This window comes from Neophocaena asiaeorientalis, unplaced genomic scaffold (genome assembly GCF_003031525.2).
Source record: "Neophocaena asiaeorientalis asiaeorientalis breed wild unplaced genomic scaffold, Neophocaena_asiaeorientalis_V1.1 scaffold192, whole genome shotgun sequence".
Taxonomy (NCBI): domain Eukaryota; kingdom Metazoa; phylum Chordata; class Mammalia; order Artiodactyla; family Phocoenidae; genus Neophocaena; species Neophocaena asiaeorientalis.
The window spans coordinates 1,400,470-1,420,352 of record NW_020185326.1 but is presented as its reverse complement, the minus strand read 5'-3'; the positions used below and the strand labels follow the sequence as shown (position 1 = coordinate 1,420,352).

General features: G+C 38.6%; 1 protein-coding gene across 1 annotated transcript in view; it reads right to left on the bottom strand.

Annotated features, from left to right (window-relative positions):
* GRIN3A (glutamate ionotropic receptor NMDA type subunit 3A) overlaps positions 1 to 19,883 on the bottom strand; it is a 142,514-nt gene that overhangs the window by 99,415 nt on the left and 23,216 nt on the right. Inside the window, exon 2 of the mRNA XM_024734446.1 lies at positions 1,049 to 1,653. Within this exon, the coding sequence (XP_024590214.1) occupies positions 1,049 to 1,653 (605 nt within the window). The remainder of the gene's footprint in view (positions 1 to 1,048; positions 1,654 to 19,883) is intronic.

Below are 19,883 nucleotides of genomic sequence, written 5' to 3'. Positions count from 1 at the left end.
GTTACCTTGTGCTCCTCAACACAGTCAGATGGCCCTGTTCCAAGAGGACTTCCTAAAATGGGGCCAGACTATAGCTAAGCCTTCATCTCTGAAACAGCAATAATTCTCTGATTTGGCTCTCTGACCATAGGTAGTCCTTTTCAGGAAAAAAATCTAGACCCCTGTAAAATATCCTTTAAGGATTTCTCCTTTTTCCAGGGATCATGAAAACCATGTCTATAGGATGAATTATTCTTTAACTTAAACAGGCTTTTTCATTCTAGATTCTGAACCAGATTGAGGAACTGGAAAAGAAAGGTAGCTAATTTTAAAAAGTATATATATATATATATATATAAAAAACATAAAAAATATATATATACATTTTACTCTTGTGGAACTCTTAGTTCTATCTATCTATCTACTTACCTATCATCTACCATCTATCTATCACAACTCCTCCATGGATAGTAGGATCTACTGTTATATCTTTTTACATAAATGGGTATAGGACATAGGAAACTAAGGCTCAGAGAAGTTAAATCACTTGACCAAGTCATGCAAAGCTAAAATTCAAGCATAGGGAGTCTGGCTCCAGGGTCTATGTCTTTAGTCACTTCTCTATTCTGCCTTATTCATCATAGCCTGGGAGTAGAGAGAAAAGTCTATCTCCAGCGTGACTAATTTTTTTCTCTGTATAGATTTAGAGAGATTTGTCCAAGTCTGTTGATATAGGAAAGAGTGAGCAGGGATGGAAACATTTGTTGTGCATCTACTATGAGCTGAGCAGTGTTAGGTACTTTTCATATAGAATTTTATGGTGTCTTTATTATAATATATCAAGCTATTTAATATTATCTTAGTTTACTAGTGAGAAAACTGAGGCTCAGAGTTTTTAAATAGCTTGCCAAGAACACATAGCTAGTATGGGACTAAGCCAGGATTTAAAAGTGGGACTGAGGATTCCCCACTATATGCCATGTGCTTTCTGCAAATGGGATAGATAGGGAGATTTTATTTCCTATCACAGTCCTATGACTGGGGATGTAAACCAGGTCTTGCATCCTACCTTGATAAATATTGTCCTGAAGTGAGATTTGCAGTTTCCACATCCATGCAGTTCATCGTGCTGGGAATGAGAGCAAGTTCTGGCTGGATCATGGTGGCTGTGGCTACAGCTCTTGCAACCAGTTCCATGGCATCTTGTACATAGTACTCAAAGACAGACTGTGTTGTTTTTCCATGAGCAATGAGCCCTAAGGGCAGACCTTCTGTCCTCAGTTGCTCAACATTCTGGGAATCCCCCAGCACCCAATGAAGCTCAGGGGCTGCTACCCCAAACTGGGTGGTAATTTCGAAAATCCGCCGGATACTTTCCATGTCGCAGCCAAACATCACCATTGTGGGCGTACTGTTCTTAACGCTCTCAAGCTGGACCTGCAGGAAGCTCAAGAGGTCCTCAGTGGAGGAGAGGTTGATGGTGATGTTGATGATAGAGCCCAGGTGGAACTTGGAATTATTCTGGGTAAGGACGAGGAAGTCGGTGATGTTCCAGTCTTCCTGGCACAGCAACAAGCTAAAATTGTACCAGTTGTTCATGGTCAGGATTGAGACAGTGACATCAGCATCAGAACTTAATGAATTTTCTAAACTCAGTTGGAGGTGAAGGGGATTCTGTATTTAAAGATATGAAAAAGAAGAATTAGAAAGTAATGGCCAAAGATTATAATATAGGGTACTTTTGCTTTCTTATGAGGCTTCATCTTTTATTTTTCCCTATGATATTCAACTGCCTCTGGGATAAAATTCCCATAATTTTGAAAGCTATGTTTCCTGTCTAATGGAATTGATTCCTTACAACTGATTTCCTTATAATTTTTGCTTGGAGTACCAGAGGGCAGATGATTCTTGGTGTAAATGTCAGGGGTGACACAACTATACATTTAATCTTAAATTTTTATCAGGCTTGTCTACTTCCTACAGACAGTCTCCTTTAGGCATCCCATTTCTGACTATCCCTCTTCTTAACTCATGTGTTCAATTTTCCTGTCAGGTGAAATAATTTAAAGAAATTACTTTTGCTTTCCTTTAAAACTACTAGTAGAAAAATCTTAAAACAGTGCAGGTGCTTGTATTAAGGATGGTGTGGAAAAAGGATGCATCATAGTTTCCCAAACTTCTAGCCCCTGAGGAAGGCACATTTAATATATGTGGTGCTATATTTGAATGTTTATGTTCCCCAAAATTCGTATGTTGAAATCCTAATCCCCAATGTGATGGTATGAGGTGATGGGGCCTTTGGGAAGTAATTAGGTCATGCGGGCAGAACCCTCATGAATGAGATTAATGTCCAAGAGGCTCAAAAGAATTCCCTTACCCCTTCCACAATATGAGGACACAGTGAGAAGCTGGCAGTCTGCCACCATGCTGGGACCCTGATTTTGAAATTCTAGCGTCCAGAATTGTGAGAAATGAAATTCTGTTGTTTACAATCTACCCAGTCTGTGTTACAGCAGCCTAAATACACTAATACATATGGAATAATTAACAATATACTTATAAAAATTAAATACATAGTCTAATATTGAAGGTTTGATTGCATTTCTGTATCTACTGAGACTGGATTCTTGCTGTGAAGGGTGAAATGTGTGCCATTTAAACACATTTATGTAACTTCCACCACAATTTCATCTACTTATAGAACTCACCAACTCAATGAAAGAAAAGTATCTTATTTGAAAAATCACAAACTATTAATCATATAGATGATGTGGAAATAGTCCTCTAATGAATGAATCTGTTAATTGTTCTGAGAGTAGACATTTGACATATTTATCCTTTAACACTGACATCCTGAGGATGGTTAGCACAATGCTTTACACAAGGTAGTGTACAATAGACACAGTCCAAATTGACTAAATATGGTCCTATTTTGGAGCTATTAGACTATTGAACTATTTTTGAGAACTTGCCAAACATTCAAGTCAATAACATGAGGAGGGCTTTCGCAGTAAAATTTCATGCCCTTGTACAAAAGGAAAGAAGTGTGGCCTTCCTTTATCTACCAAAAAGTGTATAACAAGAAATAGAGTTTGAGCTGAACTTTGAACTCTTTGAAGGGTTAAAAGCATTCTGATATGTGTAGAATAAGGAGTGAGGATTCCAAAGGAATTTATGGGAGAAGAACTATTACCAAAGGCAGTAAATGAGAGTAATCATAATGGTAAGGAAGAGGGAGTCTTAAAAGTTATTTTGATAACTTGACTTTTGTCCTTCTAAATTAAGCTTTTGAGCAGGACTTGTAATGATAAAACCAGAGCTTTTGGAGGATCATCTATGGGTAGTATTCAAAAGGGAGAGGGAAAATAAGCCTTCTAGGATTTCGATAAGGTGCTAAGGGTTTAAACTGGAAGCCAGTGTTGGTAATGATAGGAAGAGTGATTAAAAAAAAGGTTTTTTTAAAATTAAAATTTAGTGACAATGTCAGATGTAAGAAGCAAAAGGAGAAAGGTGTCAAAAAACCAGGAGGTAGGTAGTTCCTGTTTCTAGGCTTGGGATGCCATATAAGATAAAGGATCAGAAGCTTCATTTCCTCACTTACTACTGATGAATATAAATTGCTCCAGAGAGTTCTTTCTTTCCTCCTCTTTTAACTTTCTTCCCTTCCTTCCTTTTTATATCCTCCTGTGCCTTAACCCTCTTCCAGAATCAGTGAGCAATGGAAGGCAAGCTATACATTTAGCTGGCAGGAACAAATTATTCCCAACTGTTTTCTTGGCCTCAGTTCCCTATTCTGTTGCCAGTTTTCTTTCTAAAACATAAATATGACCATATCATTCTTCTGCACCATAACCTCTGAATCACCCATAGGACAAATTTCAAACTTCACCTGTAACACTCCAAACATGTACCCCAAGACAGGTCATAGTAGACAAATTATTTTTCTTGTGTCAGAGTGAGCATGTTCACATCTACACAAATTTGATACGCTAAATTCCCCACCTGTGAATGTACTTGCCTATATTCATATTCATCCTAGAACTCAACTCTTACATGCAGATTTCCAGAAATTAGCTTACGTTCCACTTACTACTGTTTCTGCTGCTGAGCTTTTTTTCTCGCAGTATTTTTGCCCTTTTGATTTCCTGCAATGGTGAACTGGGTTTTTGTTTGACTGCCCCTCTGACTGTTGCCCAAGCAGAATTAATCGTCTCATGTCTGTGTCTGGGTTTCATTTTGTTCATCCCTTTATTACAGCACCCTTCATACCGTAAGTTAGTTATTTGGTTAAGTGCTTATCTCCCACACTAGACTGGAAGCTCCTTTAGGATAAGGACCATATCTCAATCATCTCTTCTAACACAGTTATTAGTTAACCAGAGATAGTACTTATCAACTGGAATTTTCTTTTGTCCATCCTGGGCTATGATCATAATCTTGTCACTGAAAGACTGAGAAGAAAACTATTTCCAGCAGAGCTGCACGACCCAATATTTTGCCCCCAGTGGGGACAAAGGCCCATCTATCCACTTCCTACAGAGAGATTCATTAAATCAGTATGTGAGGATCATGTTCTAATGGAGGCAGAGATGAAAATGTTCTCCTCTTGCTAAATAGGGAAGTAAAATTAGCTAATCACATTGAGCATTCAGCACCAGAGAGACAAATGCATTTGGCATGAGAGAGTGACAGAGGAGTAAAATGAAAGCCCCTCCCTGTGGATTATGTGATCTGTATAATCACACTCATCCCTACAAACAATTCTAGTAAGAAAGTCTAGATGTGGAAGTTAATCCTTACACAAATCTAAGGAACACAATTCTTCAAATAAATATTTATTAAATAATAGTTTAGAAACATCTAGTGATATTATATTTATCTGGCAGCCTCAGAAGCAAAATCTCCTAATTTCTCTCCATATAATAATCAAGGGAAAGGTGCGTGTACGTGTGTGTGCATGACACACACACACAGATATGAAAACTTAAAACAAAAAATTCAAGCCTAATAGTAAAACTTTCATCAAAATCTGGGACAAAAATTAAACCAGACCTATCAAATGAAACTGAGAATCAAAATCTATGTCTGAGAGATAGTTTGCTGTTTGCAGAAGAACAACCCATGGCCTGAAGGAAGGTATAATTTAAAAAAAAATTTCTACATTGTTTATCTCCTAAATCAGAGATCCAATAACAAAACAACTTGAGTCAGGAAGCCTCTCTCAACCATGCTGACAGTAAAAACTGCTTCATAAGTGCATTCAATTTATATAAATTAAAATATACAGGCTCAGGAGGAGGTAGGGGGAGAGAAAAATTAAGTAGTACTGATAATTCTAATTATCCTAAGTGAGTGTATTCTTTATTACCTATGACTTTTATATATAGGTATTATGTATTGTAATAAATATATGTTATTGTACACAGTTATATACACAAAATCATGTATGCCAAATTAAATAGGTAATTTTTAAAAACTGAAGTATAGTTAATGTACAACATTATGTCAATTTCAGGTGTGCAACAGTGATTTGACATTCAAATATATTATGAAATGATCACCATAATATGTCTGGTAACCATCTGTCACCCTTCAAAATTATTACAGTATTATTGACTACTATATTCCTTAAGCTGTCTAATACTTTCTCATAAGTTATTTATTTTATAACTGGTAGTTTGTATCTCTTAGTCTCTTTCACCTATTTCATCCAACCTCCACCCCAACCTCTGGCAACCACCAGTTTGTTCTCTTTATCTATGTCTGTTTCTGCTTTGTTTTTGTTTGTTGATTCGTTTTGTTTTTTAGATTCCACATATAAGTGAAACCATATGGTACTTGTCTTTCTCTGTCTGACTTACTTCACTTAGCGTAATACCCTCTAGACCCAACCATGTTGTCACAAGTGGCAAGATTTCATCCTTTTTTATGGCTGAGTAATATTCCACTGTGTTTGTTTGTGTGTGTGTGTGTGTGTCACACATCTGCTTTATCCACTCATCTTTTGATGGACACTTAGGTCATTTCTATGTTTTTGCTAACTTAAGGAATTTTCTAATGTAATTTTCCTATACTTTGAATTGAGTCTTTATTTCTAAGCAAGATAACACGCGTCTCCACTCCACTGAGTTTTAGGGTTTTATTCCCATCATAATCTGCTTCTACATTATTTGGGGGCTGACATTCCCAAAAGTATGGGCCAGAAGTGTGGATGGGAAATGGCCATGTTGAAATGCACTCATGGAATGAAATCTCAACAAGTCAAGTGCAGAGCTGGAAGGAGAGAGGAGTTGCCAAGACAGCAGTGCAGTTGCCAGTGTCAGAGAATTGCAGAAGTGTCAGAGATTTATTCAGTTGTGTAAGGGAAGATTGCTTTAGCTGTTATGGAGCACAGTGGATTTACAACTAGTAAAAGATTAAAATTCCACAGAAACAAAAACCAGGCGAGAAGGGTAAGAAAATGTGGAAAAATAAAAAGATAGAGGGGCTGTGCCTTAAGAGATATTAGAACACAACAGAAAATGCAATTTTTATATAACCATAATAATTAAGACAGGTAAGTATTAACAAAAGGATTAACCGGTAAATAAATAGAACAGATGTTAATGCACATTAAGAAGTACATTGATTTAATATACTATATTAATATATTGAATACTATACACTGAAAATTATAAAGGAATATAGAAGAAACATATGAAGTTAAGAGTTGAGAAAATAGATTTTTTGGGAAAATAAATATCATTCAAAGTCCTAGTTCTACCATATATTAAAAATAAATTCCAGGCCATTTAAGAGCTAAAAGTACAATGTCAAATCATTAAAAGTTAGAGCATATAGGTAAATGTGTCAGAAATCACAATGATAAAGAGAAATACATTAAACTAAATATTACAATATGCTTTATTTCCAGCATTAAACACCTCTCATAAGCAAACAAACAAAAAAATAAAAATATGAGAAACAAAAGAATATTTGCAACATATTTGACAGAGTTAATGGTCACAAAATGTAAAGAACATTTACTAATCAATCAGGAAATAGAACCCATGACTGAGCATTCATTCAATCAAGAAAATTAATTTTAAGCTCCTACTGTGAGCCATACTCTGTAAAAATTTCCTGTTGTCTATACAGTGGGTGAGAGATAGACAATTTACAGATAAGTAGACAAACACTTAATAATAATTATGGAAATTACTGTAAATGAAACTAATAAGGTGTAGCAAGACTAGGAAAGGGGAAAGAGTATCCCAGGAAAAGTGTAATAATTATGATTAGTAGGGTAGGTGGATGCACATATTTGCACTGTATAAGCACTCTCTAACTGGGACTTCAGAAAAAATAAGGGATGTGTATAAAAATGATTAATCACTATATATAGGTAAACACAAATACTGATTTTTTAAAACATACACATTTAACTAAAAATGTAGTTTCATTTTGACCATCCATTCCTCTTTGACTAGGTACAATCTTCCTAGTCCCAGATGAATGGTTGGAGCCACTACCTGCTTCTACATTCCCTCTGCTTGATTCTTTTATTTATTTATTTATTTATTTATTTTTTTTTTGCGGTACGCGGGCCCCTCACCGTTGTGGCCTCTCCCGTTGCGGCGCTCAGGCTCCGGATGCGCAGCCCCAGCGGCCGTGGCCCAGGGGCCCAGCCGCTCCGCGGCATGTGGGATCCTCCCGGACCGGGGCACGAACCCGCGTCCCCTTTATAGGCGGGCGGACTCCCAACCACTGCACCACCAGGGAAGCCCTGATTCTTTTATTTTAAATTTTGTTTATTTATTTATTTATTCTTGGCTGCATTGGGTCTTCGTTGCTGCACGCGGGCTTTCTCTAGTTGCGGTGAGCGGGGGCTACTCTTCGTTACAGCTCACAGGCTTTTTATTGCGGTGGCTTCTCTTGTTGCGGAGCACAGGCTCTAGGTGCACAGGCTTCAGTAGTTGCAGCATGCAGGCTCAGTAGTTGCGGCTTGTGGGCACTAGAGTGCAGGCTCAGTAGCTGTGGCACAGGGGCTTAGTTGCCCGCGGCATGTGGGATCTTCCCGGACCAGCGCTCGAACCCGTGTCCCCTGCATTGGCAGGTGGGTTCTTAACCACTGTGCCACCAGGGAAGTCCCCTCTGCTTGATTCTTTACCCTCCCCTTTTGCAGTATCTTCATTGTTCTTGCTCAAATCCTAAACTGTCCCTTCTGGCTGGACCACTGTCTTCAGTCAGCTGAGCTTTTCTCTCCTTTTGTGGGACAGTAAGTATTGTGCTTAGGACTTAGTAGTCCTAGCAACCTATCCTTAGCTTCTGGCTCCATCATTTACAAGCCATGTGGCTTTCAACAAGTCACTCAGTGTCTCTGAGTCATAAATTTCTCATCTCTAAAATGAGGAAAATACTACCTCCTACCTTACAGGTTCATTTAGAGAATTAAATGTGAGAATGTGATAATGCATGGAAAGTAACTGGCCCAGAGTGAAGGCCCAGTAAGTAACAGTTGTTACAGTTTTCTTAGAGTTAAGTCATTGTGTTGGACATGCCTGCTAAAGTGATTGCGATACAATTTTTTTCTTTGCTATTCTTGCTCTTTTTCCTTTCTCTTTTCTATTTTCACCCAATGGTCCCTGCAATAAATATCTTTTACAAATACCAATTATACCAACTCCTTAGCAGGAAAAGAGCAACTCCATCTCAGGATGGGAGCCGCTATTTATTTGGAAGACATCATATTCACAGCAGAGCACACCCCCCCACCATAAAAAATCCCCCAAAGCAAAAAACTTCTTTCTTTGGTAACTAGCTCCAGTGTGACATCACGAGTTAAGGAATTTTGGGCGCCAGTTGCTGGAGATCCCCCATCAATCTTTGTTCTTCCCAAGAGCACAGATTCAGCTATTTTGGGGATCAGTAAAAGTTTCAAAAACAGAATTCATTGCAGCAACGAGCTTGTCAGATACTTTGAGATATTCCCTGACAGAAGAAAAGAGGTAATGAGGTTGGATTTGCTTCAAGAGAGAAGAAAAGATGAAATTCTCTCAGCTCTTGCCTGGGCAAGCAAACCCATTTAGTTTTGACTTCTAGGCCAAAGCTCAGAAAGCTCAAGTGAGCATAATATTTCCACTACTTTTAATGAGATGAAATTCCCTTCTATTCCTAAGTCTGCTGATTGCTAAAGGTGTTCAAAGGGCTCAGAACCGCTTCCTACACTGCTATCGCTTCTCCTCAGCCAAGGAGGCTGCAGGAAGTTTGCTGTTTCTCATTACTGCACAGCTCATTTGACCTATATTATATAGAAGTCTTTTTCTTTCTGAAAATTAAAGCTTATTCCTTTAGAAGCCCAGGCTTTTAAATAAATTAACTGTTTTTGCGGTTGCATTAGGGATTCAGGCAAACATAAGGCATAGTCCCTGCCCAGTAATTGTAATCTAATAATAATACAAATGAAAAGCTAATACCTACCAATGGCCCTAGTGCTTTTTGCATATTGTCTTATTTTATCCTCACAATGACCTCATGAGGTGATTACGATGATTAGCCTCCTTTAACAGATGACAAAAATGAGGCTCAGAAAGAGTGAGTAATTTCCCCAAGGTTGCACAGCTACTGAGAAATAGAGCCTGGGTCCAAAATCCAAGTTTGTAAGACTTGAAAGCCTGTGCTTTGGGCCAGTACTCTATACTGCTCCCTCCACTTGGTAAGAATATAATGTGCATTAGTCTTGACATTTGTAGATTAAAATTTATAGCTCCAGTTATTTGCAAGTAATCCTAAAAGCCCATGGAATCAAGTCCCTTTTTTTTTTTTTTTAAGTAACAGTTGTTACAGTTTTCTTAGAGTTAAGTCATTGTGTTGGACATGCCTGCTAAAGTGATTGCGATACAATTTTTTTCTTTGCTATTCTTGCTCTTTTTCCTTTCTCTTTTCTATTTTCACCCAATGGTCCCTGCAATAAATATCTTTTACAAATACCAATTATACCAACTCCTTAGCAGGAAAAGAGCAACTCCATCTCAGGATGGGAGCCGCTATTTATTTGGAAGACATCATATTCACAGCAGAGCACACCCCCCCACCATAAAAAATCCCCCAAAGCAAAAAACTTCTTTCTTTGGTAACTAGCTCCAGTGTGACATCACGAGTTAAGGAATTTTGGGCGCCAGTTGCTGGAGATCCCCCATCAATCTTTGTTCTTCCCAAGAGCACAGATTCAGCTATTTTGGGGATCAGTAAAAGTTTCAAAAACAGAATTCATTGCAGCAACGAGCTTGTCAGATACTTTGAGATATTCCCTGACAGAAGAAAAGAGGTAATGAGGTTGGATTTGCTTCAAGAGAGAAGAAAAGATGAAATTCTCTCAGCTCTTGCCTGGGCAAGCAAACCCATTTAGTTTTGACTTCTAGGCCAAAGCTCAGAAAGCTCAAGTGAGCATAATATTTCCACTACTTTTAATGAGATGAAATTCCCTTCTATTCCTAAGTCTGCTGATTGCTAAAGGTGTTCAAAGGGCTCAGAACCGCTTCCTACACTGCTATCGCTTCTCCTCAGCCAAGGAGGCTGCAGGAAGTTTGCTGTTTCTCATTACTGCACAGCTCATTTGACCTATATTATATAGAAGTCTTTTTCTTTCTGAAAATTAAAGCTTATTCCTTTAGAAGCCCAGGCTTTTAAATAAATTAACTGTTTTTGCGGTTGCATTAGGGATTCAGGCAAACATAAGGCATAGTCCCTGCCCAGTAATTGTAATCTAATAATAATACAAATGAAAAGCTAATACCTACCAATGGCCCTAGTGCTTTTTGCATATTGTCTTATTTTATCCTCACAATGACCTCATGAGGTGATTACGATGATTAGCCTCCTTTAACAGATGACAAAAATGAGGCTCAGAAAGAGTGAGTAATTTCCCCAAGGTTGCACAGCTACTGAGAAATAGAGCCTGGGTCCAAAATCCAAGTTTGTAAGACTTGAAAGCCTGTGCTTTGGGCCAGTACTCTATACTGCTCCCTCCACTTGGTAAGAATATAATGTGCATTAGTCTTGACATTTGTAGATTAAAATTTATAGCTCCAGTTATTTGCAAGTAATCCTAAAAGCCCATGGAATCAAGTCCCTTTTTTTTTTTTTTAATTTATTTTTAAATTTATTTATTTATTTATGGCTGAGTTGGGTCTTCGTTTCTGTGCGAGGGCCCTCTCTAGCCGTAGCAAGCGGGGGCCACTCTTCTTATTGAAGTATTCAAACTATTGTTATAGACACTCTCTCAGTGACAAACTGCAGCATATTTTCTTATAATGGGAACTGTTGGAATGTGCACCAGATAAACTGTCTAGCATGCAAGTTAAATTTCCTATGGAAATTTGATTATTTTATGTCAATGCAGCTTGAAACTATTATTAAGAGATGGCTTATGTCACATACTAATTGGCTTTATTATACTAAGAATGAAAAGTCAGCTAAATGTTGATTATTTCTATTAACTGACACCACAGTTGACATAAACTTTTTTCTCGATTCTGTAAGCCATTTTTTAATTGATACAAGTACATGTTTTGTACATTTAAACCATGGTTCAACTAATTGTGATGTAACATGGCTTTCGTATATTCTGGTTTAGCATTCCAGATTAATTTCTATAATATCATAAAATCTATAAAATCAATTTAGTCGCATAATGGCTTCTTATTTCATTTGAAAATTTTGAAAAATTAAATGGACTCACATTCATTGCTTGCTACCTGACACTGACCAGTTTAATACTAGAAATAGTATTAGCATGACCTTAAATAGTATCTAAGTAAATTTCCATCTTACCACCTTATTTCAAAACTTGTGATCTATTCATTATGATTAAGCTTTGCTGCAATACATTTTATTTCACTTGCATTAATAGGCACACATTAGCATTGTTAATTCTTTGTACCTTTCAAATCGTGGTTCAAAATAAGAAGGCATTAGAAATATTGAATTTAGTTTCAAAGTCTCTGGTCACAGAGGCAGTGTTTTCTCATGAATTAGAGGAAGTAGAATTAGAGCCTTCAAACTCTTAAAGCCTCTATAAGCAGTTCTGGTGACTTCAGGTCCAGAATGATGAATCCTGAATGAACAGACCTATGTTCATTCAGGATGGTCTATGTGAGCATTGTCACTTATTATGAAATGAAAAATGAACTGTTTGGTTAATTTTCAAACTTAAGATTTGGATTGCATCTGGCCCTGTTGTGAACTCACTTGTCACATCATTGCCTGTATCCATTCAAGCCTAGTGATAATCAGATAAGGCAGAAATATTAAGTTTGAAGGTCCACCAAAAGCTAATTAGTGCACTTATGATTTTATCATTTGGTTTATAAGGGACCTTAAAGCTCACTTAATTCAAACTCCTGTACAGTTTACAGAATGCCATGTATTAAGGTGCAAGAGTGAGTTAAAGGTCTTTCTCGTTCTATTTTGAAAGTTGATAATTTGTTTAATTGAGGTGGTCTGTCTTCCTTACAGTGTTTTGTGAATATGACTAAATTTTTAATATTTATGAATATAGCTACTTGTGTTTAATTTTATTTTAAAGGAAAGAGTCAGGCTCAGCCCAAACTTGCACACTCTAATATCTCTCTGCAGTCCTTAAACCACAAATAATTGCTCTTTATAAAAGAGGTATAAAGAGTGTACTGATTTATGAATTCACTAATTTTTCTTCTCCACTGTGACAAACATATACAATCACATCATGTCTTGAAAGGGAAACATTAATCGCTAACATATCTAGTGCTAAAAAGAATTAAATCAAATAAAATGGATTTTCTGGGTTTCCATCCAACTTACTATATGAACTCTGGAATAATCTCTTTCTGGAATTACTTACTGTCCATATATATTCATTCTGTTAGCATTATTTAGCCTCCATTGGCATTTTAATTTTTTTAAAACTCTCGCATATCACACCAAAGGCCTTTGGGCTTTAAAATGAGAAGAACCACCAAAGATCATCATCTTTTCTAAGTCAGTGCAGGGAACATAGACCCACAAAGAGATCAGGGACCTTGAGAGGTCTTTACTGTTTCCAGAATAAAAGAGAATTGATAACCCAGCCTTTGTAACCCAGTCCAGCATCTCAAAGTGCTAAATTCACAATGTTGATGATTTTCTCTCTCCCTCTGCCTGTGTCCTGGGTGATCCTGGAGAGTCCTGATATCTTATTTCTTGCCTCCCTTTCCAGATTATGCAAGATCCATCAGAGCTGACTGTTACATCTCTGTTTTCTAGCCGTCATCCTTATCTCCTTTGAAGCACAACAGGGGTGGTACTGTTTGTTCAATTGTCTAAATATATCTTAGTTTCCTTTGATCTTGGAAGCCACTTCAAAAACCTTAGAATTCGCAGCTCTCTTGCCTCTACATCCATGGATCATTTTCTCTGCCCAGAACACTCTTTACCTCTCTTTGCATCACTAACTCCTAGTCATCTTTCAAGGCTGTGCTCAGGTTTCTTTTCTCTGGTTAAACATTGTTACTTGCTTCACCCTCAAGTTGTATTACTTGTCTGTCTTTTATCTGCAGCCCCACCATATTTTGTACCTTTGCCTCTCATTTATTACATGGCATAATCATTAGTTTACTCATCTCTCTCCTTCCCTGGAATATTTGGGGGCTAGAGATGTTCCCTCATGTAGTGAAATCCTGAGTTACATTGCCCAGAAAATAAGAGACTCACAGAGAAGTGTTGGTTGAATGAATAAACGGTGATATGTAAGTTTAGATTTAGAGGAGAAGTTTGACCTTTAGCTGAGATGTGTCTATTTTTTATGTCATTTTCCTTCCTGTTTGACTAATATGGTGTCTCTCTAGAGCCAAGAATGATTATTATCTGCTTTCCCATAAAATCCTATCCTTCCAGATGACACAAATCTTCTCTGATGTCAATCAGAAAAGTGGCACCTGAATGCCAAGAGGATTGACAGAATTGCTCAAATGCATATTCGCCCCAGGCACTGTTTAGAAATACAAGTGAATCATGATATGCTCAAACTCAGTGTGTGTCAGTCATTTTCTTTACTCTAAAGACAGTTGTGGAGAAATATTTATTGTGCTTTATAAATTATTCATAATTGAATTTGTTTAAATGCTCAACAGTGATGCATTTAAAACATGATTCAATATACAAAAGTATCAATACTGAGGCAACCTTTCAGTTACCTGTTATCTAGACTGAGGTACCATTATAGAACTGGAGAAATGACTTTGAAATCTCTGTGACCAACCTACAGTGGGATTCTAACAAAGTAACTGGAAATGACAATAAATAAAAACTATGTTAAGGGAAAGAAGAGGACAAAGGAAGATGACAGAAGTCTTATCAGTATTTTAAACCTTAAAATAACACACCTATTATTACTACGAATAACAAAGTATCTTGGAGTTTGCATAAAAGAGAAAGTAATTAAGCTTCTACTTGAGTTCAGAGACACAACTTGGCTTGGAGGATGGGAGAGGGAAACATGGACACCTGAACTACAGTATGAACTCTCCCCTCTCTTTGCCCTGTGTTAGTCTACTTTGCCACTTACTGTAGATGGTGGAAGTATGAAGATGCTTACTCTTCCTCAAGAAAATAAAGTGCAGATTGTTATAAGCTGAAGTAAGGTGGGTCCAGAACTGGTACCTGTAGTGTCTGGCAATTTTCTTTTTTTTTTTTTAATTTATTTTTGGCTGTGTGGGGTCTTCGTTGCTGCGCGCAGGCTTCCCCTAGTTGCGGCAAGCGGGAGCTACTCTTCATTGTAGTGTGCGGGCTTCTCATTGTGGTGGCTTCTCTTGCTGCGGAGCACGGGCTCTAGGCACGTGGGCTTCAGTAGTTGTGGCACACGGGCTTCAGTATTTGTGGCTCGCGGGCTCTAGAGTGCAGGCTCAGTAGTTGTGGTGCACAGGCTTAGTTTCTCCGCGGCATGTGGGATCTTCCCAGACCAGGGCTCGAACCCATGTCCCCTGCATTGGCAGGCGGATTCTCAGCCAGTGCGCCACCAGGGAAGTCCTGGCAATTTTCAATTAGAGAAAAGATGGGTAATTTTTTCTTTCTTCTTTCTCACCTCCCTAATGACCTTGTTCTGGAATTTGCTTCAGCAGTTTCTCTCTCTCCCCTGGGATCTCCCATAAGCTTACAAATATCCTCAATATCATCCACTTTCCTACTCCAGCTACTATTCTAGCTATTACTCCTTTTCTGCAGCACAAGTCTGAAGATGTATCAATACTTAAAATTACTTATTCCTCATTTTTCATTTTTCTCACCTAATCAGGCTTTTGAATTCACCACCACAACTTTTATTGAAGCAGACAATGACCAGATACTACTGAAGTGAAAGGATGATTTTCACTGTATAGGTGACTCACCTCTAAATACCATACAACACAGTTTTTCACTCCCTCTTGAGACACTTCATCTTCTAGGCTTCTCAATTCCATAGATGGGCCTTGTTTTCTTCTTACCTCACCAGTTTATCAGTCTATCATTTTTCTAAATTTGATGCCCCTGGCTCTGTCCTTGCCTCCTGTTTTCTCATCTACGCTACAGCCTACTAAATTTAAGTACCACGTATACCCTTTATTCTCTAACCTGGGCCTTGTGTATTTGACTGCCTTCTTGATATCTCTTTTTGGATTCCTGTTAGGCATCTGAAACCTAACAAGTCCAAAGAGATTCATTGTGTTCTTTCCTCTTACCCCCACTCTACCCCTGCCAAATCCACTTTCTTGAAAGCCCTCCCCAAGTACCATCATCCACACTGACTGCTCTGACCAAAAACTAACAAGTCTTCATATCCCTTATTAATCCATCAGTAAGTCTCATTCACTCCAAAATATATCTCAAATTCAATCACCTTCATCATCTCACTGTTTCTATTTTAAAGATATCTGCGCTCCCATTTTTTTAAAATACATTTATTTATTTTTGGCTGTGTTGGGTCTTTGTTGCTATGTGCGGGCTTTCTCTAGTTGAGGAGAGCGGGGGCTACTCTTCATTGTGGTGCGTGGGCTTCTCATTGCAGTAGCTTCTCTTGTTGCAGAGCACGGGCTCTAGGGTGGGTGGGCTTCAGTAGTTGTGGCACACAGGCTCACGGGCTCTAGAGCACAGGCTCAATAGTTGTGGCGCACGGGCTTAGTTGCTCTTCGGCATGTGGGATCTTCCCAGACCAGGGCTCGAACCCGTGTCCCCTGCATTGGCAGGCAGATTCTTAACCACTGCGCCACCAGGGAAGTCCCCATCTCACGGTTTCTAGAGCACGCCTCCTTCCCCTCTGTCACCTACTCTAATGTGACAGCCTCCTCATTTAGTCTCCCTGCCTCTACCACTGCTGGTCCAGCAATCAGTTCTATACATAGCAGGCAAGATGATCTTTTAAAAAAATCTAAAATCATTCCTTTGCTTAAAACACTTTAATAGTTTCCCACTGCAACTAAAGCAAAATGTAAGCTCTTTACCCAGTGCCCTAAATGATCTGGCTCTGCCTATTTCTCTAAATTCCCCACTCTACCTGTGTGGTCTCAAAGCCCTTATACTCAAACCTTGTATCTGGTGTTCCTTCTTATTTTATGCAAAGTGGGAATACTGTTCCCCCATGTGGCTGATTCTTTCTCAACATTGAGGCCTCAGCTCAAATTTCTGGGCTTTCTAACTAACATGAGCAGCCTCCCCACTGCATCACCTTCCTATCATTTTCTTCACAGAACATTATTTTATCTTCTTCAATAACAGAAATTATTGAGACTTCCCCGGTGGCATAATGGTTAAGAATCAGCCTGCCAGTGCAGGGGACACAGGTTCGATCTCTGGTCCGGGAAGATCCCACATGCTGTGGAGTAACTAAGCCCATGTGCCACAACTACTGAGCCTGCCTGCCACAACTACTGAAGGCTGCGTGCCTAGAGCCTGTGCTCTGCAACAAGAGAAGCCATTGCAATGAGAAGCATGTGCACCACAACGAAGAGCAGACCCTGCTGGAAGCAACTAGAGAAAGCCTGCGTGCAGCAACGAAGACCCAATGCAGCCAAAAATAAATAAATAAATAAATTTATTTAAAAACAAATTATCTTATTCATTTGTTGATGAATTTGTTGAATATTTTCTCACAACTAAAACGAAAAGTTTCTAGAGGGCCCAGACACTAGATCCCTACTATCTCCTCAGGGCCTAGAGTATTGTTGAATGGTGTTTATTGGCTGACTGACTCAAGATATCTCTCTATCACATACTAAAACTGAACTTTCTACCAAAAACTTCAAAAGCTCATTTTTTGAGCAATAAGGCGTATCCTAGAAGTTGTCCCAGTAGAATAATTTTGGGGTGGTTAAGTCTATAGAAATCTGTCTTCTTTGGTACCTGTCTCCATCCACGCCTCCACGGTGCTCCCTTTGCCTTTATTTCTCGCTCTGTCTCTGTCTTGATCTTAATCTCTCTATCTTGGTCTCTAACTTTCTTAGTCTAAACATTTGTCTCCTTTGTGGCCCTATCTCTAGCTTTCCCTCTTGTTTATTCTTTTTCTTTTTTTAATTTTATTTACTTATGGCTGTGTTGGGTCTTCGTTTCTGTGCGAGGGCTTTCTCTAGTTGCGGCAAGTGGGGGCCACTCTTCATCGCAGTGCGCGGGCCTCTTACTATCGCGGCCTCTCTTGTTGCGGAGCACAGGCTCCAGACGCGCAGGCTCAGTGATTGTGGCTCACTGGCCTAGTTGCTCCGTGGTATGTGGGGATCTTCCCAGACCAGGGCTCGAACCCATGTCCCCTGCATTGGCAGGCAGATTCTCAACCACTGCGCCACCAGGGAAGCCCTCCCTCTTGTTTAAACACAAGCAAAGGGCTTCCTTTAAAAGGAACATAATAATGGCAAGTGGCTGTATTTACTGACCATTAGAAACCATTATCATATTCAAACAGCCTGCTGTTTTGGCTATTGTCTTGGAAAGATGAGGTATTTTAGCTGTTATTTAAAACCTCATTATGGCACAGCTCTTTACTGCAAAATTGGCTATCTGTGGATCAAATCATGTTTCCTAAAATATTATCATACGGTATTTCTTGACAGAATAGGGCTAGTCCATTCAATAAATTAATGTAATGTTGCAGAGTCTCAGTTTAATTCTTTGGTGTCTGAAGTCGTATTCACTTTCAGAGTAACTCATGTTTTTAGGCAATATACTTTAAGTATATTTTTATTTGTTGAAAATATTTGTTGAATTGCTATGATATGGCAAGCACTGTAATGGAAGCGTGATGGGAATGAACAAAACAGACATGTCATCTGTCTCTGTGGAGCTCAGAGTCTTAAGGGGGAGGTGGATATTAATAAAATAATACATTAATAAATTAAAAAATAATAGTAGGTAACAGTTATTGGATGAACGCTTACTATGTGCCAGTCAGTGTTTTAAGTGTCTTACAACTGTTAACTCATTTAATCCTTACAACAATTTTATGATGTAGGAACTACTAACATGCTTATTTTATAGAGGACGAAACTAAGATCACATATCTGGTAAGAAACCAAGATGGAATTCAAAATCAGTCTCTAGAAGCCATACTTTTCATCACATTTTCCTGCCTGGAGAGACTTGCTGGAAAAAAAATGAAAGGCAAGAATCATTCCAAGTAAATTCATAATTATAATGATAAGTTCTATGAACCTAAAGTGAACAGTATAAAGAGAGTACAGTCCAGAGTGACCTAGTCTGGGGAATCAGGGAAGATTTTCTTAGGAAAGAGAGGGGGAGGGTTTAATTAATTTACATTTCATTCCCTCCAGCCCTATTCTGCCCTACCTGACACTACAAGAACCTTCTTTTCAAAGGAATTGAGAAGCTCCTCACTGACAATTTGGTAGTTAATTCATTCTCTGACCTTTCCACTTCCTGCAATATCATCAATCTTGGCTGCTGTTTAACGTAGTGCAAAGTCAGAACAAATGAATATAGGTCAGATACACGTAAAAACACCTTGCGTGGCAATGGGGTCTGTCTTAGGATGAATGTGGCACCTTCAATTATAACCCTAACAAGTGAACAATATTAACTCCAATTCTTTTGTGACCCATTCTAGCCACTTGTAGATAAAGCTATAATCTGGAGAGGAATTATTTAAGAGCATCATAATTAGATTATGCAATTAAGGTCCTGGAAGGACTGACACTATTGCATTTAATTTATGACACTATAGTAAATCATTTCAGGGAAATGGCGCCTCTCCTTTTAACACAGGTCATTAGGAAAACAGTCCTCACCGTCCATGTGACAGAGCACTAGAATGTGCTGCCAGAGGATGTCATCGTAGGTTCTTTTTAAGCAACAGCTCATTTAATTCCCACATAGGCCAGGGTGCTTCAATTTGTTCCTTGGGTACAGATTTCATTCTTCACCCCAGCACTTATCTAAAAATGTAGAACGTTGCACACAAGGGAGACCAAGAGAAAGAATGAAGATGAATGTGTTGCCAAATGACAAAGTTTTATAGTCTCTCAAATCCAAGAGGATTGATCTCTTTATTTGTTTCACTTGCAGATGAAACTTACAGATTTCAGAAAAGAAGTCACAGACGTGTAATGAGGTGGTGAGACTAAATCAGCAAATGAGAAGCAGGAAACATCCCAACAGCAATTCAGCAGCCGCTGAAATTTGCAAAATATGCCAGTATCTCCCAGGAGAGTAAACAATCATGCTGTTGAAATGTCAGCTGTGGAAACAGTATGTTAAAATGCAGTGCAAAATTTCCCAGCAGTAAATTTTGTCTTACGAAGTGTAGTCATATGCACAATAGTCCATAAGTAGCCCCAGGGTTGTAGCTACATCAGCAGAAATCTCTTTACTTCTCTGTCCATGGTAATCACTAGTGAACGCAACTGGGGACACACTGGCTAGCTTAATTTATT